This window comes from Micropterus dolomieu, linkage group LG13, assembly GCF_021292245.1.
Source record: "Micropterus dolomieu isolate WLL.071019.BEF.003 ecotype Adirondacks linkage group LG13, ASM2129224v1, whole genome shotgun sequence".
Taxonomy (NCBI): Eukaryota; Metazoa; Chordata; class Actinopteri; order Centrarchiformes; family Centrarchidae; genus Micropterus; species Micropterus dolomieu.
The window spans coordinates 5,152,051-5,178,049 of record NC_060162.1 but is presented as its reverse complement, the minus strand read 5'-3'; the positions used below and the strand labels follow the sequence as shown (position 1 = coordinate 5,178,049).

At 39.9% G+C, this 25,999-nt stretch overlaps 1 protein-coding gene across 1 annotated transcript in view; it reads right to left on the bottom strand.

The window, feature by feature from the left end:
- Window positions 1-21,474, bottom strand: part of pde8b (phosphodiesterase 8B) — a 42,378-nt gene extending 20,904 nt beyond the window's left edge. The window contains exons 1-4 of the mRNA XM_046067249.1: window positions 21,103-21,474; window positions 7,256-7,312; window positions 2,564-2,754; window positions 304-363 (exon numbers count right to left, since the gene is read on the bottom strand). Coding sequence (XP_045923205.1) covers window positions 304-363; window positions 2,564-2,754; window positions 7,256-7,312; window positions 21,103-21,384 — 590 coding nt within the window. The 5' untranslated portion in view covers window positions 21,385-21,474. The remainder of the gene's footprint in view (window positions 1-303; window positions 364-2,563; window positions 2,755-7,255; window positions 7,313-21,102) is intronic.
- Between the last annotated feature and the right edge of the window lie 4,525 nt (window positions 21,475-25,999).

Here is a 25,999-nt window from a genome sequence, read left to right as displayed (position 1 = left end):
TGCTGTGAAACAGATATTACACTGAATGTATCAAGACAACAAAAACCGTGGATGAGGTCTTGAGTTTGCATTAAATCATTGAGGTAAATGCAGATTTAACAGTAAACTTAATTTTTCAGTGTTAAACTCAATAAACGTATTTACTTACTTATAAACTTATTCAATATTTTTTTAATATTGATTGTTGGTAATGTTACAGATATATACTTAAGATTGGAAGCCAAGTCTTCAGGGACTTAATCACACAAAACACCTTTAACACAGGAGGATAAGAAAATCCACAAAAGCTCAAATCAAACTTACTTTTGTGGCACAACGGCAAGAACAACTGTGTTTTCAGAGGGCTTTGTGGCGCGGATCAGCCTGGAAATAAAACAAATGTGAATTAACAGTCAGCCGGAGTTCATTTCATCCACACTTTGAGCTCATGAGAAGTGGCTTAGACTCAGGTACAGGATCAACATGTGGGCAGATTGGGGGTGATGTCATTGCCACAAAAGAAAGGCAGAGCATTTCTGTGCTTTGCACAGAAACACCAAACACACCATCTGCTTCAGAGGTTTGGCCACAAAGCCACACTGCTGGCAGGATGTACGGGAAAGTGGCCCGGAGGCGGAGGAGGAAAGAGGACAGTGATGGAGGACGAAAGAAGGAACAGAGGGAACAGATGATGGCAGAGATCCTCATGGGGGATAAGGATGGAGGAGGTGAAAGGAAAGAAAAAAACTGTGACGAGGAGAGGAGTGAAGTAGCAAAGGACAAACAGGGAACAGATGCCAAACTGTGGTGATCAGAAGACAGGAGAGATGAATGGATCTGTTCCTTTACATGGGGAAATAATGAAGCACTTATAATAAATCATTCTACAAAATACATAGTGGTGGTTTTTAGTGCTTCCAAGAACTTTGGATGGGCTAGTACTGTATCTAACAATAACATTGCCCTCTGCAGAAACACAGAAATAGTCTTAGCTAACAATAATGAGGAATATGTATCCTACCATTTCACCAGCTTAATACCCAAGCTGAAAAGCAAGGACATAAATAAAAAATCTTTACAGATGTCCTTGTAATGATGCCCAGAAAGTATTCACACAGGCATTAAGACAACCATGGGACACACATTAACACTTTGATTCATAGGAATCTCCATTCACATGCCCTAAACACAAGTCAATTGTTCATAGATGTGAAAAAGCAGATGAAAAAGTACTTCTTAAATGCATCTTGAAATGACCAGGCACACCAGAAAGTAAGAGAGGACAATCTAAGCACAGACCAGTATTGCTAGTATGAACTCAGCTAACACCTAGAAAGAACAAGGGGTGAATGGGGTTATTTTGCAATCAAAAAAGTTTCTGAAAAGTGGCCAGGGGATTTTCCTTTTGCTGTGGAAAAATGGACAAGAATGAAAGAAAGAAAAAAAACATATTTTTTAAGCTTCTACATGTGTAATACTTTTGGTTCCCCTGGGCCACTATCAAGCTTTCATGTCAACAAACAAACTCACAATTTGTAGTTCAGGCTCACTCAAGTGCCTCTCTGTTTCAATAGCCAGTATTCACTGCTGCTTCCTTTTAGAGCTAAACACTGAATTGAGCAACCTGAAGACCGTGGGCGAACAGACTACAGTAACTCAGAGCCTGCTGCTTCAGGTTGCAGATGCCTGTGGTGCCTCCAGTGAACACCAGATGGCGCCAACAAGCCCTCCACAACAATGTCCCAAAGCTATTACCTGTACAACTGCTTACAGACTGAACTCTTCTTGTATATTACTGCTTCTCAAGCAGAAACATCATAATTTAAGAATTTATTATTTTTGATTAAAGTGAAGGATTACATAGTCTTTGTTATAGAAATTATCAGACCCTTTTGGCAGACGAAGCCCTTTCAAACTCTTTGTTTAATGTCAAACATGCATGTAAATCTGAAAACAGCACCAGAAAAGATGTCAGATTACAGTGCCAGTTTGAGTTCTTGAATGAATCAGTGCAATTGAATACTTAAAGGAACAGGTTTACATTATGAGCAATACGCTTATTCACTGTCTTGGCAGTTAAATAAGAATAATGATACCACTTGTGTCTGCGTAATTGTGAAGCTACAGCTTGTTAGCTTAGCTTAGCATGAAGACTGGAAAGGGGGGGGGGGGGCAGCTAGCCTGATTCCATCCAAAGGTTTCAACAGGTTACAATTTTATCTTGCTTTATCTGTAAAAAAAAAAAAAAAAAAAATTTAAACATTTTAAATTATGTGCCGGACTATTTCTTGGTCGGACGTGTGATTTAGAGGTGCTGGAAGGTGCATGTTGTTCAGACAGAGGCAAGCTAGCTGTTGCCCCCGTTTCCAGTCTTTGTGCTAAGCTAAGCTAACATGCACCATATACATACAAATGTGGAATCAATCTTCTCATGTAACTCTCAGAAAGAAAGCCAATAAACTTCCAACTATTCCTTTAAGCATCCTGTATAGGAGGAGACATTCTGCAGATGTCAGTCCTTCAAAGATGAAATAAGAAACAACCACACAGAAGCGGCGGCAGCAGACACACAGGTAAGGCTCACCGGCATACAGCCTCAGGCTCAAAGTAGCGTGAGTGGCGTCCATCAATGACTATAATCTCATGGTGCTTGTCCAGGAAACACTCAACGGCAGACTCGGGCGTCCGTGCGATGTTACACCTGAACCCAGCACGGTCGCAGGCCCACCAGAAGGCATCACTTTGGCTGTCCTCCTTGGCGAACACTAGCAGGACCTGAGGAGACAGGAAGGAATGGACGCCTGGGTGAGACAGTGCTGCTACTACAGTGATAATTATAGAATATCTGTGTTAGTAGGTCTACACTACATTTACGACTCAGACAGGACATTCTGCAGAGCAGCAGACATCCAAGATCCAGACTTCACACTTATGACACCAATGTTACTGACATTTATGGGCCTAAATAATACAGTAACTGCTGCAACTGCCAAACCTTTTTAAGATGTGGAAAATCTAAATTTAGTTTGAGCTCATTGCCAAAATTCTCCAATGTGACAGAAGCTCTCAGAGATATTTATCCTGCAAACACCTACTTCCCTTGTGAGGATGGACTATTTTTGATCATTAGAACCTTGCAATGAAATTGAAGACAACGATTGTGGGAAATTGTATCTGCAATATTTTACAACAAAAATACTTTTTATGGTACTAGCGAATTAATGGTACTGAATACAAACCACCTGCTGATAGAGAAATAAATACAACTACCGTTTTAAAAACAAAAATAAGTACTGCTCAAGTAGATATCACGGGTTGTATCATGAGGCGCACTGACTAAATGGCTTTGTTGTCTCACAGCAAGAAAAGTCCTGTTAATGAATCTTAGCCTTGCAATGTACAAGCAATTACAGAATACATCTCTTATAGAAGTTATCAGTAGAACCTCTCAAGATGTGCTTCTAAATATAGAAAAGACATCAAATCCTCTAGCCATGAGAAGGCAGAGGGTAGATTTGCCCTGCTTCTTTCCTCTTGTAGTTTGCATCCTCTCTCTCTGAGTATTTGTGGATTTCCTCCCGTAGTCTCATGACACATTCAGCTCAGGGGATTTGAAGACTATGAACTATCCATAATTGTAAGTGTGTTCATCCTTCTGCTTCTTCCACCCTGTGACAGGCTGGAAACCTGTGCAGGGTGCCGCTATGCCTTTTGCTAATTACATGCTGGGATAGAGTTCAGCAACCTGTAAAATCCTAAATATGGTGTATTTAAACAAGAATATATAAAACACCTGGGCTAAATACACCACAGCATGGAAACGCCATGGTAATGTCTTCTGCCACTGAAGTATCCCTTCAACATAAATGGAGGGGCACACAATAACTAATGAAGGCTGTGTTTCTGTGTTTCACACAAACAGACATGAAGCCTGCAGGGTGGGGACTCATGTTTTTGATGCCACACTGTGTTCTGACCACAAAACACACCAGCCACCTTTGGTTCAGTGGTGAGGAAATACAACTCTGTAAGAGAAACATAAAGGACACGCACACACACACACACAGCTGGGCTGCAGCCAGAACCAACAGTACTCAGCTCTGCCTCGCAGCAGCATCACCTCCTGACTCTAAGGACAACAAAGGATAAAATGACAGAGGGAGGTGCAGCAGAGAGAGAGAGAGGGAAAAGAGAATGAGTGAGTGGGTGAAAAGAGTAGAAGATGCCTAATGTCGTGACTCCCTACACTTCCTGTATAGTTTTAAACTCAGGAAGAGATTGGTTAATAGCGGGACATCTGTCCATGTAGTGCTTCACACACAGAGATATGACAGAAAAAATATAAAAGAACAGGTGAGAATGGCAGTAGAAGAAGATGTAGAAGAGGAGGAGGAACAGAGAGGAGAAAATGAGCTAGTATTGGTGAGTGCCTGTGAAAGGTCCACAGTCTTTGATCCCGTCCCGGCTTGTGTAACCATGGTGCTAACATGCGAAATTCCACACACACAGTACCCAGTCGACCCTGGGACGACGCCGACTGCAAAGATCTCTGACCTGCCACCTAAATATGTCACCAACAATGAGCCTGGTGGGAGGCGCCGTCAGTCTTAATACCACGTCTGATTGTACACACAGTCAAACACATGGCTGCACTCTATCACACCACGGTCATCTGTCTTAGGCACACACTTCCTTGAATGTAACTCATTGTAATGGTACACAAATGAATATATGTGTACACAATTACTTGGTTACAATGTCTTTAAAGTAAATACATAAATTACATTTTAACATTAATGGATGTATGTGTACACAATTACCTGATTAGAGCATCTTTAAAGTAAATACATACATTACATTTTGACAAACAGTTTATATGAAAACAGTGTACAGTTAGTTTTCAGCTGGCACAGAAACTTATTCCTGACGGCTGCTGCAGGCTGACTCACATTTTCAGAGTTCAGGGGTTAATCGTCCATGTTTGCACAGCCAGGCCAGATGCCATCTAACGTTGGGAGATTCCCAAACACAGAGGTGTCATGGGGCTAACTAGCTTTGAGCACTTTATCTGTGTGGAAGCGTATCAGATAGTATATGAGGGAGGGTCAATGAGATCATGTGTCAAGTTTTTATGCCGTTATGCGAAACAGGGGCACGTTGTATAAAATATTAATAAAATATAAAGTATGAGCTCCTTGACCATTTTTAGAGTTTTTGTCAGTAACACATTCTGGTGTGCGATAACTTTTAAAATCTTACGAAAATTGTCCTACTGGTACTGGCAGAGATAAAATCAGAGTCGGTTAATCTATTTCGGTTGTTAAAAAAGTAATCAGTAGCAAGTTTATTTTGATAATGGGATGGGAAACATAAAAATGTATGACATGTGTGGTACTTTAACGTCACTTATCTGTGTAATGACACACGAGTCACTAGATAAGCTGAAGGAGGAGGTATCTGCAGAGGTTGAAACTCTCCAGGGCTGTGAGGCAGTAACAGTAAATGTCAAGGAAAACTCACTATATATAACTCTCTCCTGCAGAGCATTTTATCTCTGTCTTTTCATCTCTCCATTCCTATGAAGGAGTGAAACAGGAGAGGGCGGGTTAGGTCATGGACCCAGCAGAAGGGTAGAGGTACAACTTTAGTGGGCTGCTTTGGGAGAATAGTTTGAGGGTTTTATGGGGCATGAGACAAGGTCTTAGAAGGCTTTTTAATAAAGCCTCTGGTCCGTCCACCTGCCCGCACGCTGCCACAGATTCCTGGTGCGATGTTATTTGGCATGGTCAATAAGGAGAAGGAGGGCGAAAGGATAGTGTAGATTGGCATGATCATGAACATGGCATGCCAGGCCTCTCACATCACTGCATTGGAGAAGGAACTAAGCTGAACTCAAAAACCTTTGGAAATTGCTCAAACTAGCGCAGCTCAAACCGAAGCAAATTAAATCAATGCAATAAACAAGCACCTAATAAAGTAGCTAATTCCTGAAGGAGGATCTGCCAGAACAGAGGAATGCTTTGTGGTATCTACATCTCATACCAGCTGGTAACCTCCAAGAACTTAGTTTCTTCGTTACGTAAGGATAAATCTGACTAGCACATGGCCTAAATCCTAACCAGAGGATGAGCACAGACAATCCCTGACTCAGTACAGACAAGGTGTCTGTGGACAGCCACTTAACCTTCACACAAATACAACATCCTCTCAAAGCCGTAGATATAAAGTGGATCAAAGTATGTTCAGGAAACAAGGACATAAAGTGGGACATGTTTTCATTTGATTGATTCCAGTTTTACTAAAATCCAGCCATTATGTATGCACTTTTAAATCGACACAAAAGAAGCTATGGGAGATTTAAAGGATATGTTCACATAGAGGAAGTTTTGCACTAAAAATGCAGTGACATTGGAAGAAATTCTCTTGATTTGACTAACTGTAACTCAGACTGTTGAAACCTCATTAAGCTTAAATTAAACTTTTGAGTACATTTAAGTCTCTTAATGATTAGTGTGAACAGGAGGAATAGTTACAGCAAGTAAAGCAATAGGGATCTGACTATTTTAAGAAATTGTGAACCTATCCGTTCAGATCATTAGCTTATGTAAACATCCTGCAATACAAGATGGCAGGTGGATAATATTCCAACATACTTGTCCGTTTACTACTTGGAAGTTCATGTGACTGGTTTTCCCATCAGAAAGATCATATTTGCAGAAAATCCCAATGTGACCCGGAAAAAGCACAAGAGCACACATAGTCTTGTTTAAATGCTACTGTGTATATAAACAACTCTATAACTGGAGATTAGTAGGACAGTTGCAGTTTTAAAGTGTTTCAATCATTTTTTTAAATTCTGATGTTGGAGATTGTATTGGTTCTTTAACTGTGCATTGAGAGCTACATTTCTATTTCTATTCTGAAGAACACAAAGCTTATATTAACAAGCTAGCCAATGAAACAATATGAAAAACTATAAGTTGATTGACAGAAAAAAAAATCTGCAGCTATTTTAATAATAAATAATTTTTCGGGAAAAAAAGTGGTGGGTATTTGACAATTTTGTGACATTTCAGAGAATAAACAATGAATCCATTAATCATATGAATAATCTGAAGATGATTCAGTTAAAAAAAAACATTAGTTGCAGCCTTATATTCATGAAAAGGTGTTGATCCGTATTTTTTAATCAACTTCTTGCATTTGATCATCAAGTCCCTCAAACATGACAAAAGTAACATGCTTCCAGATGTTAAAGTATATTGTATACTCTTACCTGAATTGGCTCTTGAGTCAGTCTCATAGGTCCTACACATTCTTCTGTAGCTGAAACCTGCAGGCAACAGATGAGACTGTGTGAATCTCTGTCACAAACAGAGCACATAAAACACACACATGGAAACACAACACAGAAAAAGCTGTGAATACTTCTTACCATTTTACCATTGATGTCCAGAAGCATATTGGCATATTGTTTTTTCTTGCACGACCCGAAACTTCACTACCTTCCTGACCTCCCTCTTTCAGCTTTACGTGTCCACAGAGCAATAAGACAAGTACTTCCTCTTACAAGTCTGGAGTTGAACAGCAACAACCTCCTCAAACAACAAATATCTGTGCATCTGGCTTCCTTACTACAGATTTCCGTGACTGCCTCTCCTACACTGTAGACACGGATATTTACATGCAGCATTAGCAGCCCAGAGCGGCACTGTCCACGGCAAACATCTTTAGAAGGTATTAGCAGCCAGCCACAGATAGAACTCCCAGGTTTACTTGCATAATCCTCACATCACATTCTGTGCTGGATGTGTGAGTGCACGCAGGTTTCTTAACCCTATGCGTCATTCTTGTGTGAATAAGCAACTCAGCTACATGTGCATCCTTTGAACATATGCACACACATGCTTACACCCTGCCTCAAACACACAATGAATCAGCAGTGTACCATATGGTGTACCACAGTGGACACCACATTAGCTCTGTGAATCATGCCTGGGAATTAACCATCAGATATCTGGTTATTTTTGAGCAAATTCTATGTTGGTGAGTAATTTTTCCTCATTGCAACGGTCTTTTGTTAGAATGTGTGCTTGTTGCCACGAACATGCTCATAACCCACAGGGGAATGTACCAAATGAAGGCCTCTTTCCAGCTGAAGAAAAATATTTATGGTGGCATCCACAGAGAGAGATAAAGAAAGAAGAAGGGGGAGGGGGATTTCTGTCAGAAGCCAGAGCTCCATAATAATGCATACCTTGCACAATCTCTACTTAGCCATTCAAAAGCCGTTGTATGACTAAAGTAATGAGGTAGACAGGAGTTGGTGAGTCAACCACAAATCAGTATTATTTGTCAGTGGTAATTAGGCTTAAAGGTGGACATACTTCAACCCACATCTAGTCTCAACTGGCCACTACCAACCACAAACATCATCAAGAGCTTTTGGGTGCTAAACTCGAGAAAAAAAAGCATAATTTTGGGTGACATGCATTTACGTTGCGTCACGCGTGAACAAACTAATAGAGCAGCACTATAGTAAAAAACTACAATGAAAGACATATACAGTACATGCTACATAAGGTGAAGAAACATTGGTAAGAGCCATGTAACATATAACCCAAAGCTTGGCAGTGTTGGTGATTTAGTTAGTTCAAGTTACTTCATGTTATTCTGTGTGTAGTGGGGTATAAAAACACAATGAAAGGAATGAATATAAGTTGAAGCATACAAGAAATTGCCAGAAAGCATAAAATAATATTCTCTCATAGTTCCCCCATCTCCCCTCAATACACAACCACACACCATTCCTTGCAGGTAAAGGCACATACACTCACAACACATTCGCTATTTAGCATATTGTCTCTTGTTGTCTTGTGTCAGACATTCACATTTTCAGATTAAAAGGAGCAGATCCAAAGTGAGCGTAGTTTATTTCAGAAACATTTTTTGTAAAATTTGTTGAAATTCTCTTTACATCCAAACAGCAATCAAATGAAATGCTCTGGCACAAAAACGATAAAAAAAATCTAGTGTCTGTGGGACGGTAATAGGCACAGCCAATCATTTAATTTGAGCCAATCATTTTATTCATTCTTACCTACTTGCGTTCACTCACTGTACATATAAATATGTTTTGGGGGAGTTTCTTAGGAGGAAGGCTTTATGGTTGGGTACTTTCAAAATCAAGCTGTCTCTTACTAGTTGTGATCCTTAAACTATACTATATTATACTATACTATACTAATACTTAATGTGCCCCTGTTATTTGTCTCAACTCCTGTGGTTAGGGTTACCATCAACAAAATGCTTCATGGGGACAGAGCACTACTGAGGCATTGAGAGTTATCAATTATCAGGAAGCGGGTGTGAAGGCTGTTCATGAAGTTCATATGGTGTTAATTGAAACAAAACACTTTTTGGAGCTGCTTCACAGTAAAAGTAACATGCAGGCATTAGCAAGGTCCAAGCCCCCCAGTGCAAGCTGCACCCTGCGGAGATGATGCAAGTTGAACCTGCAGACCGTGATGCAAGTCTCAAGTGGAGAAGAGCCCAGAGATTTGAAAACATTTTTTTAGCATATTATATATATATGATTGACAACAAGAGCGCCACCTAGTGGCTGATTGGCACAGATTTTTGCGCAGAGCCTTAGTGTGTCATGGGAAACTACTGACCCAAGTTTCGTGTTGACTTGTGTAAACACTGCAGAAAAGTAGGACAATGTTGTAAATAAACAACAAACAAACAAACAAAAAAACCCTTAAAGTGTCTCCTGTTATCTTTCACAGGCAGACCTATGCAGACATATGACATCACTTCCTGTTTGCTTGCAAGCTTCAGGAAGTTGTTCCTCTATAATTTGAATTTCACTTACAGAACTTTGTTATGCTGTTCCCAGGGTCCCCAGTTCCCCAGTTCTAGGGTTAGGGAACTTAGGACTCTGGGAAAATATAGTCTCCCAGGAGCAAAGGAGGTAGTGTGACATTGTTATAGAGCCACAACACCGCAGAGGGAGGGGGCTGGGTGGTCGGTTAGGGCCAACAAAACATGAAACATTGAAATGGGAGATCCTTTCCTAACCTTAACTTAGTCTTTCAACCCAAACCAAGCTGTTTTGTTCCTAAACCTAAACTAACCTTATCCATATTTGTGTAAGATCAGAAGACACTTTTATTTTTGTGATTCGACAGTTTCTGACAAATGTCCTGCTGATTGGCTCATCAGATCACAACGTCCCTGTAGAGGTTTGTGTTTGGAGGGAAGTAGCTCTACATTCAGTATATTGTCATTCAGTTGAAAGACAATTAAACCAATTGCTGCGTTAGGATAAGAGCTATTTAACATAGCAACATTTTAGAGTTTGGGGGCCATGATTAGGTTGATCTGCAAAATGTAAAGAGTAGATCCCTGAGCAGGAGAAGCCAAGGGATACGTCTATCTAAGGTACTTTGTTGACCATAGCAGACTTACAGGATTCTGTTGTCAGTTTTGTCTTACTGTACAAAGAGATTATTAGACATCTGAGCAGGAATTACTCTCATATTGTCAGCGATCATGGTGAGGTCTAATGGGGCAAAGTAATGAGGTCAATCAAGTAAGAGATGACCCAAGAGAGTGCTGAACCAGAGATCCAGCAAGTCAGTATAAAGACAAGGAGCATCTGGCGGCTCAGTGTCTAATGCAAAAGACAAACGACTGAGGGGACTGAATCATCGTTGAGTGCTTCAGTGATGACAAGAAGCACAGACTCCAAAGATGTCAAGAGAGTTGGCTTCATGAGAAAATGAGTAATTCTGTTTTACATGAGGACGACACAGCCAGATGTGAAACAGAACAGGAAGGAAGGCTGTAGAAATGGGAACAGCTCAGTAATCACTGCTGTGAGAACACTTTGGAGAGAGATCAGTCAGTGGAGTTAGAAGCTGATGGAGGAAGTGTTGGGTGAAGTTGTCCTAGTGCACCATCTCTCCTTAAAGTAGGTGACAAAAATCCCCATGGAACAACAGGAAGGGGAAATATGTGAAGGAAGATTTAGGAATGAGTACACGACAAAAGAGCCTCTGAGAGTTCAGATGAATGCTAGAAGAGATGAATGGAAAAGAATGAAAAAAAACAGGCTGGAGGCTTGCTTGTACGCTTGATTCATAAGGATTCAGACAACCACGGGGAAGGAGAGGAAAAAACAGAAGAGAGGACAGAAATATTAAAAGAGAGATGAGAAAGTGAATGGAAGTTAGACATGAATGTGTAGAAAGTTGGAGGAAATAAACAAGTCAAGAGAATAAAGAGAGGAAAGAGAAACTAAACCCCAGGATATAAAGCACCGCAAAGACATGATTTTGGGATTAAAATTTTTAATTGTGATTGCTCGCATGATTTTGCGATTAATCATATTGTTATGCGCAAAATTTAATAATGAATTCTAAGGTAGTGTATTGCATACTATTAATTTAAATGCACTGTTATATACACAGCAGTGCAATAACATGTGGTTTGCAAACACTTTAAACAAATAAGGTGCTTTTTACCAGCAGTATTCCCTTTATACAGTAGCAATAAAATATTTCTTGTAAATCTCAACTTAAACTTTAACGTAATCAAATCAAATATAAAACCAAAGCTATCTGCCACTGCCAGGGCATTACCTTTTATCTAGCTTGTTAAAACAAGAGTGCAGAGCCACGATCATAACATCAGAACAGTCACCTTCTGAGCAACAGGTTAACACATCTACAGTAAATCTGTTTTCTTTTTGGGGTTTTTTCTGAACAGGTATCAGCAGAAACATTTTTCTTTTTTCAGGGAGCAGCAGAAACAGTCAGAGGCAAGTGTCCCTATCAGAGTGAGATGAAGTGCTCTCCTCACGCACACGCCCGCCCACTGCTGAAATTGAATTGTCTTGAACTTTTTGTATGGGACAAGCATCTCAAATCATTGGAAGAGAGACTGATCCTCACTGTTTGTTAGTTTCCAGAATCTATTACTGTTTAGTAAATAGGACATCAACAGGAGGGAATTTCCATGGCAGAGCATCCCCGTAAAACTAGATGAAGGCCTATCAGGTAAAGTTATGTATAATTTTAACTTACGTACAGAAGCCATCGTTGCCATCATTACTATCCATAGAGCACCTGCTGTTTACTCATGGAGCGCTGTCGGATAGAGCAACCCTGCGGGGTGATTTTAAGAACATTCCTAAGACCGGCATCTTCCACAATACTAATCAGCATGCAAAGTGTAGCTATCCAATTCGCTATGGCATTTGATCGCTTGTCTTGCTTTTGTTCATCTATTTCTCCCACACGCTACATCCAGCATAGTCTGCTGAAGCCTCCCTCCACCTCCATTGTTTGGGTGGGTGATTTGCAGGCTGATCAACATCCCAACCCTCCTGTGACCCATGGTTTGACTGTATGTGTATTCAGAGCCAGCGAGAAACAGACTTTCAAAATAATGATAATAATAACATGCGATAAAATAATTATCGGTGTTAATTAATGAATGCGTTAATGTGCTCAGCCCTAGTGTTTTCCATCCATCGTCAACCGCTTATCCTACGTACAGGGTCGCAGGGGGCTGGAGCCAATCCCAGCTGACATCGGGCGAAAGGTACACCCTGTACAGGTCGCCAGTCCATCACAGGACCACTCACACTCACACCTAAGGACAATTTAGGGTCACCAATTAACCTAGCCTGCATGTCTTTGGATGGTGGGAGGAACCTGGCAAGAACCCATGCAGACACGGGGAGAACATGCAAACTCCACACAGAAAGGCGAGGGCAACCGGGGTTTGAACCCACGACCTTCTTGCTATGAGGCAACAGTGGAACCTTTATATTTACCTAAAAAATCATCAGGATTCCTGGGGTACTTGCCAATGGGAAATTGAACTGTTACAGCAACCAGTTACCTGACATAATGTAAGGACCCTCAAAGAGGCAGATAAGTAATAAAATGAACAAAAAATATTACACTCAGATCTTTAACTAGAACAGACTTTGAGTGGTGCTGTATAAATAAACCCTTAATTACTAACTAGGGCCCAGGTACATCATGTCATTGCATATATTGTATCCACATTGTTATGATACAGATTAAACATTGCCTTCATTGTGAAGGCTTACTCAGTCATTACAGAGCACATTTAATAGAGAAGTTTATTCTTCAGCATGCATTAAACTTAACAAAGTTAGGGTATGTTTAATGTATTCTTTTGAAGGTGTTTTCACTGTTTACATTGATGTTAGATTATAAAGATGACAAGTTAGTTTACATTATGGCTGGAGAACAGAAAGGCTTGTTTACACTTATAGGCCAATGTAATCATTTTGAATAAGTGACAAAGAGGGGTGTATATCTCATCTAGAGCTGACCTTTGTAGCTTTAACTTTGAAATGCAAGAGACTGTTTAGAAATTAGCATGACGTTATTGTGGCCTTCAGTGCAGGGCTCACTGGTCTGATACTATGCATTATGTCACTTTCGTCTGTATTTGAACCACAGAGAAATGATAGTTGTTCTATTTTGTATATTTCCACATAAATCCCGAGCAGTCAGCTGTCGACGGTCATCGTATTATACTACTCATCACTGTTAACAGCAGGCCTCCGTGTTTACGTGAATCACAGTCCTTGCAACAAGGTCTCATCTTATCTGCGGTGCAGTTGACCTTCTATCGTGCCTAGATGGACTTGAGGTCAGCCTCGGTCTGTGCACTGCTACGGTTATCTTTCTTTAGACTTCTTTCCACAGTATGAAGTCATGATAAGCTCACACAGATCAAGTGATATTTTGACACAGGTTAACTTTGTCACATGAGCAGGCTTCTTTGCTGCAACCTTCAGATTTGATGCTCACTTTTCTAATAATAGCACACTGTAGAAGCCATTATTACACAAACTGAGAGTAGTTAATGAAATTGTTTGTTCACAACATGTTAATCTTTAGCATGCATGGCCCTAGAGATGACAATGTCAGTCGGTCAATCAATCGACGTGAATCGAAGTGATGTTTATTTGCACGTTATGTCTGTTTGATCCAGATAAAAGCAGCTGTAGACTGTGTGATACAGCTTTAACATGCTGCACACTCTCCCGCGGACGGCAATCAGGTTTTGGCGGACGATAACTTTTCGGCATGACACCTGCATGCTCTGCTGTCTTTCTGGGACCACGTAAAATCTGATTTCAGGTCTGTTAACACCTTATAAAGTCTATGAATAACACTCAGTTAAAAATGGGGACATTTCTGGGGACAGCAGACAGGTCACCATAACTCCCCGGAAAACGAGGATGTCTGGTCACCCTAGTGCAGCATGCAGTCCCAAACTGTGTCTGTTAAACGGTCTATGGGGGATATTACGAGCAGAGCAAAAACGTAACGCACAGCAGAGTATAGGGCAGGTAGAAATGAAAATATTGTGAATTTTCATTCAATGATGACGTTAGTCTCGTAGTATTGCGACTTCTCTCTCAACATGTCAGAGAACACAGATATGTGGGAGAGATTCTGAATGTGGAGAAAGTTTTGAACATGAGCAGAAAACCTGCTGAAACACAAGAGCTATTAAAGTCCAGGAGTTTATAACTGCATTAAAATTAATTAATTTACCATTGAGGTGAAAAGGTGCCACATGCACATTTAAAGAGGGTACTTCCCCAAACAGAAACTCAAAGAGGAGGTGAGACTAAATCATGTGTGCTGACTCAGCAGGGGTTTTATCAATTTAAAATCTCGCCTAGGACTCCAAAACTGACCTGGTGTTTACGTAAAGTCTCAAATAATGCTATCCTTGTCAGAATTAAAAATCCAGTGGTCCGGCTCTATTCAATCAACATGCAAATTAGGTGGACTGGAAAGTCTAATTTGCCCTGTGAATATCAGTGTGTTTGAGCTGTGATGAATTTGTGACCTGTTGATTATTTTTAATACATTTTTTTAAGAGAGATACTTTCACTCTTTTTTGAATGAGTATCCAGGCTATGATACCCGTATAATGGATTATACCTTATATGGATCAAAAAGCTTGGGACAGAATCATTCTTATTCAAATGCTGTTTAAATTATTATCGTAATCAAGTAGTCCACTTACAGTGTCCATTCTGGGTCTTTCGTACATGACAACATATAGAGAAATAAATTAAAAGGTTGTAACTATTGTAAGCGGTCATATGCTGAGGCTCCCTTCTAACTTAGGTTTTGGGACTGCAACAGTGCTTAACGACCATCCCTGCTGGCTCTCCCAACATAAGTTCACTGTGTGTGTGTGTGTGTGTGTGTGTGTGTGTGTGTGTGTGTGTGTCTGTCTGTCTGTGCGCTTGCTGTGCGCTTTTGCACGCCATGTGCCTCTTCTGTTCTCACATCGCCATGGCCCAGTGAGTTATTTTGCCCTTCTGTTCCTGCTCTGCTGGCATTTTGGGACTTTCACATTGTGTAATTATTGTGCCCGCTCCCTCACAGCAGCAGGTATGTTATGTGATGTGAGTGGAGTGTAACGCTTTCAGCCTGACCATTCAGACAGGGCTCAAAGCATGAGAGGACCACGTTTTCAATCAGTAAATAGCATAGCTGTCCGTTTCATTACTTTGTATTCATGTATTAAAAAAGTCAATTAGATGGCAATTTACATGAGAAATAAAGAAAAATCAGCTGCTTATGGTGATCATTATTTGACCCAGACAGACGTGATCACCACTGGCAGTTTCCACTGTATTTATTTAGGCAATTTGATAATAGATGTCATTCCCCTAATACATAAAATAAATCTGGTTTGGAATTCTGCAACATGTTAATTTGTTTCAAGTAGGCTGAAATTTCAATCGAGGCTTTATGCACAGTAAAGTACTTTTTAAAAATCAAATCCACAATTTGTGATGTAGCAAAGAAGTCCACCATTCTCAGTAGTGATCATTGCTGTGCACTACATTTCACACCACCAACAAAGACCATGGAAACTTGACAGTGCACAATAAAAATTCAGACTATGCTCCAATGAGATAACATGCATGTAAACACACACCTACAAGAACTTTTTTTGCATGTAAACAGTTGTCCCAGTCCAACATTCAAACTATTTTCCACTTCACAGCCTGGATGACATTCCTGCTCTCACACACCCCCTCTTACACTCCGTCTCACAACTTTGTCCACGTAGCCAGCTGAATCTGAAAATGCAGTTTAAATCAATGTGCGTTCACATCAGTACTATGAGGTTGTTTTCCAACAATATCCATTCATACTGCTAAATGTTAAAACAACAGGAAATACTTTTACTGTACTGCAGCACGGAGATGTCGACTTTAACAAAGTAGTTTTTAATAGCTGGTTCTAGTTAAACAGCCTCTGTACTGACACACCAGTTACAGCATGATAATCACTCAAATTAATCTGAAATAACCCACTAAACACTAAATGGCAATTAGAAAAGCAAAATCAATAGTAATGTCAATTTATGATAACTTACACACAGAATGCATCCATTTACAGTCAATGTGAAGAGACTGACTACTACTGTATTAAACTGATTCTGGAGCATGCTCCAGCAAACAAAGGGCTGAGCAGGGCCTGAGCTAGGCCTCTTAAAGCTTGTGCAGACTACACAACTTTCAGCGTCGGCCGATGTCCATGCCGTTCACACTACACAACTTGCCGACTTGTGACGGGAGTCTTGTCGTTGTGGTGTTCACACTACGTGACTGATCGGTAACAAGGGGTCACACACTACACACAGCGGCTCTGTCACCCGACGTCTAGTCTCCAAACCACGGTTTGTCAAGAAAACACATGTGAAATGTGAAACGGGAAATGAGGTGACACTACACATGAAACAGCTGTTGTTTGTTATTATAAAGATGGCAATTAATAAAGACAAAGAATATTGGTGAAAGAATGGATTAGCACACGCAGGTAGCAGGGATTGTTTGAGCTACAGAGAGAGCTGGAGGTGAGTAAAAAGTGTTTTGAGAAAAAGTAGCTAAAGTAGCTGCCTGCTCTCATTGGCTGGATGTGGATGTCGAATCGGCCGATTCCTCCAGATATTTGACATGCTAGATATCTGGCTGGCGTCTGCTATGTGTCAGCGGTGTGTCAGGGAGCTGTTTTGATGCGTTGTTGCGTAGTTAATATAACGACTGGCGGCCGCCGATTGATTGCTGATTTACCCCTGATCACAGCCTGACGGTTGCCAACCTTGCCGACCGGCAAATCGGGCTTAAAATCGTGTAGTGTGAACTAGGCTTAAGCAGTTCAGGTGTGCCTTATAAGGCTAAGGTTCGGCCCCACCCACACCTGACTGAATACATTGCATACTCAGCGTTGGTACAGAGGTATACAGTAATTGTAATCTGTAAACCAATTGAAAACCTGGAGAGCTATGCAACAAGGACTAATGAATCAAACAGCAGAACACCTGTAAGTGTCAATGTATTTCTCCTTTGACTACCTGTTAAGATCTGTAAGCATGCTCATCTAGACTGCATCTCCAACCGATTTTAAATAACTAATGTTTCTTGTCATCATGACATTGGTCTTTTGTACTGCTATTCGTTTCTGATCTGCAAGTTAATATGTTTTTCTCTTGTGGAGGCCTTGTATTTTGTCACCCATGCATACTGTTTGTGTTATTGTTCTGTTTCTTTTCTCAATAATGTCAGTTTGTTTGCAAAAATAATCAAATAAACAAAAGCCAAAAAAGAGACTTTCTGCAAATCTATTAGCAGGTTAGAAGAACTGTGTCAACCAGGATTAGTTTGGCATGGTGTTCCTTTATTTTTCAAAACACAGAACCTGTATTGTTGATGATCACTGAACTTTTGTATGTCGAGAGGTGGTCGCGACGATGCTGCTCATTCATGCTGTTTTCTGTATATTCAGTGTATATCCTGGGGGGATATCTGTACAGGCCACCAGAATCAGCTCCTTCACATGTGACTGTTCACACCCAGCCCTACTGACCAGAGGGGTAAACAAATGACTTGCGTATATAAACATGCACACACACACATGCACGAAGGCGTGCACACACAAACACACACAAACAAACAAACACACATGGGAGCATGATCAACGCCATGGCAGATTATCAAGATCCTGCAGGGAAAGGCAGATGGTTTTAATAATAAATGGTATCATTGATCCTCTCTCAGCCCTCCAGAGATAGAGGGGGACTTGGATAAGAAACAGCTAACAAACCAAAACACACACAGACACTTGTAATCTGTACCGTAAACTAATGACACAAATCTTTAAAAGGTATTAAATTGCTGGAGCTAAATAATATAAAGCTGTTGCAACGTGTTCTATGATTTCAGCTCCTGATAAAAAGTATCCTGCTCGGGTGACCAAATATTTTCATTCAAACCAGTGATTGTGATATGATATAATGATATGATGACATTTTCAGTGATCCAGTGATCATATTTTCTACCATATTAGGACCAGATAATGACAGTTTTTTAAACCAGTGGTGCAGAGGTTAAGTCTTGTCAAGTCGAGGCAAGCTCATCTTTGATATCCCTCAAAGATGGAAATTCAGTTGGCCTGCTGTTTCACACATACACACATAAAAAATAAAAACATTAAAAAGACAATGTGAAAGATATATAGTAACAAAAAAGGAAACAAATCACAAATAATATTAAAAGTAAAAATAATTTAGGTAAGGAGTTGCTATACCGCCTAGTGAATATTTTATGCTGCAAAAGGCTCCTGCTTCCTGTCTGGCTAGCTGCACAGCACCTCATGCAGGGGGTGGCTGTCATCAGACATGAACTGTCTTGTCTTGCTATTTATTTGTCTTTGGTATAGGTCTCCCACTGACTGTTGGCTGATGATTTTGCTGGCATGTTTGACTGCCCTTTCCAATTTGAGTTGGTCTTGGCTGTGTGTGTTTCCAAACATGCAGATGAGGCAAAAGGAAAGCTCACGCAGCAGAACTGTGTTTATGTTAGATGATTTTAGCCTCGTATCAACAGAACAACAACTGTCATGTCTTTGGTTTTCTTTACATTAATCTCTATTAGTTCTGTTTACACCAGTTGATAAATGTATGTGCTATTTCTCCTGAGAAATCAGATGTATAGTTTACCAAAATCAAATCATACCAAAAAAAAGAAGGTTGTAATCATCGAATATGTCTTTTCTATTTTGTAAAATTAAAAAATTTAAAATCTCATCCAGGCCTGAATGGGTGAATCTATTATTAGGTTCTGATGACATGATCATCTGCTGCACTACTTGTTAACAAAAAACACAGCTATATCCTCTGGGATTCGATCGTAAATATGAAGAAGTATCTGTTCACATGCTTCCTCATGACAAGACATGTACACAACTCCACAAGTTTATGATCCTTATTCTAAGTCAGTCTGTGCCATTCTCAGTTTTAACACTCATTTTTTAGTATTTACTAATTTGGTTTATTAAGTTAAGAGCATTTCCCATGCCATTGTAATGAGTTATTGAATAAAAACTGAAATCTTCTGTATGTGAAAGTGAATTCTAGATCTTTTCTTTACCAATAAATAGCTTGACTCAAGGTCCACCATCCATCCATCTTCATCCGCTTGTCCGTGGTCGGGTCGCGGGGGACTCAAGGTCCACTTCTTAGCTTTTTCTGAAGTTTCTTTTGTCATGCAGATAGCTAATTTGTCATCACAAACTTCTTCCACAGAGGAAGACCTTGAGATGCGGTTGAATGTTTTGGAAAAAGCTTTAATTTAGTTTACGTTTAAGGCAATTTGCATGCAGCATCTCCCTTGATGAACGTATTGAGATATTAACTAAATAATAATCTTATTTTTCACTATACAGCTTAATGTTTTAATTTATTAGGTTAATAGCTTTTAATGTACAGCACCTCCCATTCTAAATCGTACAAAGCTTCCCAGTTTGTTAACTTTTGTCTTTGAGGCAAGCCTTGAGAAGCAATATAAAAGCATTGTTCTTTATGAGAACAATGTCCAGTGAGGTTAACAAAATTTACAAGATCAACACAAGTCATCAAACAACAGATGATCCTTTGGCTTGTTACACTTTGAGGCACACTCTCCGTGCTTTGTTGCTTAAGAACAAACCAATTGGATGCACATTTTTCAACAAGCTTCTGTTATAACACACAGAGAGATCTGAAAGAAAAAAATGCAAAGCAGGGATTTCTGGGATAATTTCACCTACATTACTTCCAAGATGCATGGAAAAGGAGGAGATCAAAACTCCAGCAGGAGTGTTCGTTATTTATTTGATTGTAACACTTTACTGTAATCCCACTATGGTTTATTATATACTATAATGAAGCTGTACGCATATTTGTTCACAACTACGACTCCATCATATGTTTGTAGCGTCGCCATAAGTAGAGGCTGGTGTTTAAACAGATGATGACAATATAATAAAATAAACTTATAATAGTATATGTATTGGAGACGTTTTAATTGTTGACAAATGCTCAAAACACATCTTCACAGAGGCCTGTCCAGGGAGCAGCATATGATGCAGGCCACCTCTGAAATCTGATTGGGCAATTATCCTAAACCATGATTGGCCTGGTCAGAGAGGGACCTTAGTTTGAACCTGCTGTTTGACAGTAAAGTGGACTTTTATTTATAACATATTTTAAAACTTTATAAGAGTTTGCTAGCCAACGCAAGAGCAGGGGTTATATAGTTTTAAATGTTCATAATGGTTATAATTAACATGTGTTGCAAGAGGCAGCTTGTTGCACATTTTCTGTAAACATTGCATTGTGGACATTTAGCACAATTTTGTCAATACAGGTTTATTTATTTTAATTTTGTTAGAACTTTATATTGTGACTGTATTGTTTTGAATTTGCATTCCACAGTACAACTGGACATATCTTATTTACAGTCAAAACAACCACTGTTCATATTAGCCTATGTATCACTATTACACACTAATGGCTGACTGCAGGAAGGGAAGATAAAGGCAGTGAATGACAGCAGACTGAATGAACTACAGTCATTACATAATTGTAATTATAGCACCCGATCAGAAGGCTTAGGCCTCCTCCTTTAACTAACAAACAAACCTAAAGGCCTCCTCACGTGTGATTTTCACTCACGGTGTTTGGTTCATTTAAACGCACCCCGCTGTACTGTACCTTGACGCTGGTGTGGCTGGTCTGCGTCTCGGCCTCGATGCGGATGTGTCCACCGCTGTTCTCCTTGCGATCCCGGTACGAGTTGTTGCGCGAGTGCCGGTTCTGGTAGGTGATGACAGAGGGGATGGTCTCGGCCGCATCGGTTTTGATGAAGAGCCCATGTAGCGTGGCCGCGGTGCCCTGAGAGATGGTGGTGGTCTGGTGGGGGGAGTTGGATTCGTCTGAGTCTCGGCAGTAGATCACCCCGCTCTGAGAGACGTGGATACTGGGAGCGCAGCCCATACCTCAGCGACGCGCCTCCGGAGTCCGATCCCAGATAATAAACACCGACACTTGGGTACCACCTTTCTGTCGTCCACAGCTGCCTGCACACAGGCTGCTGTATTCTCCGGGCATCGGCTGCGGGCTCAAATAGCTCTCTCCTCCACACACCTCCGTTTGAGCACATTAAGGGTGTAAACGTGAGGTGTTGGTGATTGTTTAATTCATGCGTCCAGTGAATCCGGTTCCTCCTCAGCATCCGCTATTATAGGATCTTAGTTTTCGATATCATATTTATAACAAAAGGTGTTTCAGCCTGTAATCTAAACCTTGCTCATGGCATGTACCACCCGCTAACGCATCTATGAAATGATCCGGACCCGGACTAATGAATAAAATTAATAAATGGGCTAAACCACCTGGCTGCTCTTTATCACCCTCTTCCTTCATATCCGCCTTTGTCTTCGCTCATGTGACATGCTCGCATTTTAGGCCTGTGGAGAGTAACTGGCTTTATGAAATCTCTTCTGTGTCTCTTGTTTAGTTATTCTGCTTGCCGATGATTGGCCACGGTCCACCTCCCCCCCCCCCCCCCCCCCCCCTCACCCACCCCTCTGTCTCTCTCTCTCTCTCTTTACATCACACTACAGTATCACTTCTATCTTTCATGACCCTCTAATCTCCTGGTCATTTAAAGCCTGGCCTTGCTGGCTTTCTGACCCCTCAAATAGGTATATGGACCTAATTATATATTTTAAAAACAGAAGAAACTGAAATGAAAGGACAGTGACAACAATAGGCTACACTGCAAAAACTGAGAAAAGTAAGGAAGCCTGATAAGTAGTTTGTTAACTATAACAGTGCTTGGATTTGGAAATGAAACACTAAGTTGATTAATAAATGGTTAAAAGCAAGTGGGTTCCATGTTCTTGATATGTAAGGACTTTCTGTCCTTTAAATGAAATATCTTCTGGTTTTAGACATTTGTTCATCAACATAACAAGCAATTTGAAAATGTTGCTTTGGACTGGGAAATTGTGGTGGGCATTTTTTCACTGTTTTTGACATTTCATAGATTTAAAATCAAACAAATACATGACAGATTATTAGATAATTGGATTACTACTTGGATGTATCCTCTTATATCATGAAATAACCTGTTTCTCTCATTGTCAATGCCAGGATAAACTAATATGTAAAAGTAGGCTACATAAAAGCACGGTTTGGAACACAGTCGCCTAAATATTCCTTCTTTGAAAATGGAGTAACAATGTTTAGGTTTCCAGGTTTTGAAAAAATCCTTTGGCTTGTGTATATCCACCTCCAGAACAGAGGTGAGGCTGAGACCAGTGTTTAGTTTGGGATGTCTTGTTCTGTCTCTTTTCTCCACTGCAAGAAGCTGAGGGCCAAATAGTCCTTTTTTGGGGTTGCCATGGCCACCATTTGGCTCTATCATTGCTCCAGCCTTCACCCTTTTAAGCAGCTATAATCAATGTTTTTTGTATCAGCAATCGATCACATGACATCATGAATGTCACTTGACTCTGCAGTTCTCCTCGGCTCCACAGAGTGTTTTAGCATCTTTCAGCTCACTGTTTTGGTTTTACAGCCAGTATTGTTTTAGTCTCAGTGCTCTCATCAGTGTTGTTTTCAGACACAGCAGGCAGCTGTTTTCAGCTAAAAACTCTGAACCCATTGTATGCTACCTGCTAAGCAACAAACAGCAGACGCAGTTAGTCATTAGCTGGTGAACATTTAGCTGCTAAAGACCATGATATTTCTCTCAGGAGTTGGTAGAGACAAGAAACAGAGCTATAAGAGAGTGAATATTGCACTTACATTCATCAGGTGGACACAAACACGACTCCAAATGAATGCTAATGTTCCTATGTATGTGCTGAATGTGTAAAAAAAAAGAAAATATTTGCCACATAGCAGCATTGTGTTTACAGTTTGTTTCTGCTGCCCCCACGAAATCTGTTTAATTATGTTGTAATTCTACTCTAGTATCTAACTTTAGAGCTGTTAAATAACTCCTCTACATCACAGGGGACACTGGATCACCTAAGGAAATCTGCCTCTCAGTATAGGCACAGTTCAGGACATTAAAGCAAGTATTCAAATATTTTATTTTATACACTGTTTTCTACCCTGAAACACTTTAAGAGAAGGACTTGCTGTAGGTATGAGCATGCCTGGCTAGTGTCCAGGTTGGGATTTTAGAAAAGTGAGTGACACCAGAATCACTTCATCCCCAGTTTAGCCACATGCACCACATAATAAACGGTCTGAGTTGATTTATTGCCTTTCTTGGGATCCGTTGGGACAGATACTTCAGAAGTAAGAGCTGGAAAAGTTCTCCCAACACTTTTTATGACTCCAATTTACAAAGTGAAGGAGGAAAAGCCACACTAGGAGCTGCACTGTTAAAACGAAATAATTGTTGGTAAGCAGAAGAGGAAAGTAACGTAGTAGCGTATTTACTCAAGTACTGTACTTAAATACATTTCTAAAGTACTTTATTACTTGACCCCACCATTCTGCTACTTTAAACTTGTTCTCCACTACATTTCAGAGGGGAATATTATACTTTATTTACTCCACATCATTTTGTCTGACAGCTATAGTTACTTAGCAAATGATTTTACACCCAGAACATATGTCGGCTTATAAAATATGAGCCATTGTAGCAGATTACTGCACAACAGTAGGCTATATAATTAGCACCACCTCAACCTGCCACAACATTAACAGGCTGAGCACACATACTGCCTTCATCAGTAATAATGCACCTTTTATTTGGTATATAATAGTTAACACTGACAGTTTTTGCAGTGCGTACTTTTACTTTTGATAATTGTCAAGGAATCTTACTTGTAACAGAATATTTTAAAAGTACGGTATTGCTTTACTTAAGGTAAATGATATATATATTTATTTCACCACTGCTATTTAACTACTGTTTGTGTTTTTATTTGTATTTGAGAGCACTGTGTGCAATAGATCGTGCTCAGCACTATTAAGTGTTGAGACTGCAGACAGCCCCCTGGTGGCAGGCGTCACTGGTGTTCAACTGGTGCTCAAATTGTAGATCAGAGCATAATCTGTAGCCTACAGGCTAATACACACAAAAAAAATCCTCATACATGTCAGTTCATCAATGCAGCTGTGCAATTGTCTCCACATCTTTCTATATACGTCACATTCAGACTTTAGCTGGTGGCAAGGCAAACCACAAATACAACTTTCAGTAAGATATCAAGAACTAATCACACAATATACTATATCATATATTTACCTTTCTACCAACTTTGTTTAGAGTTAGGCTGTAAAATATAATGTTTTTTCATGCAATCACAACACACATTTCTCTACTTTGTAACGGTCGTCAATTTTATTTATTTATTAATTTGGCTCCTTAATTAGTAGCGAGCTAGAGACACTACGGCAGTGGTTTGGGTGTATATGTGTTAACCTAATCAACCCGAAAATCAGTAATTTATCAACAGTATTTGTATTAAAGTTCAATTAGTAGCTTATTGCAGTTTTTCACTGGAAGCACGAAGCAGCACTATATTTACTGCAGTAAGCTCCTACCTTTTGTGGTCCATTGGGAAGCAATTCCTCTTTTGACAGTCCACTCATGTCTTAAAGCCACAATGGTTTGTCCTTCAATATGAAATCAAAATGATGGAAAAGCTTGTTGTGTTTACAATGAGCATACACGTGGAATACTGTACTATCTGATAACCGCAGCTCCCGAGAGACGAGGTGTCCCTCAGGTACCGACTGGTGGATGGTAAGTTTGATGTCGGCCTCTGAACTTCACAGCCTTCTTGGTCAGACTGCACCGGCAGGCTCGGTGTCCGTGCGGCCCTAGTGCCCTCACAGACAGTGGTGGAATGTAAGTAGCCTACTCAAGCACTATCCTTAAGTACACATTTGAGGTACTTGTGTTTTATTTGAGTATTTGCTGCAGTTTATACTTATACTCTACTACATTTGTCTGACAGATTTTACAGAGTCAGATTTTTCAAAATCTTCATATCCTGTGAAAATCACGAATCTCCTAATTTAGTGATATTAAAATTAGATTAGAATTAGATTACTGATAAACTGTGTGAAGTAAATAAACAATTTAAACGCAGCCTTGGATCAGCTCGAAAAATGCATCTTCACAAAGCTGAAAACAGGGCTGTTTCTCTAAACTCAGAGATACTTGGTTCTCACATGACAGCGACGCTACAAACATATGATGATCTTATAGAATAAGATGCATTGTTGTAGATTAAACTACCCAACAGTAAACTGTATAAAGTAGTTCACAAGAGCACAACCTTAAACATATAGTAATAATGCAGTAGTTTATAATTAGTATATTATATATATATATTTACTATATATATAAGTAAAACACTGACAGAGACCATTTTACTGCCGGATGAGAGTACTTTTACTCTTGATACTTGAAGTAAATGTTGCTGATAATACTTGCATACTTTTGAATGCAAGATTTTTATTACAGCATTTTCAAAGTGCGGTTTTGCTACTTTTACTTTGGTAAAGGGCCTGAATACATATTTCTTCAGAACAGTGATGGTTGAAACATTCAGATATTTATTTTAAAGTTAGTCTC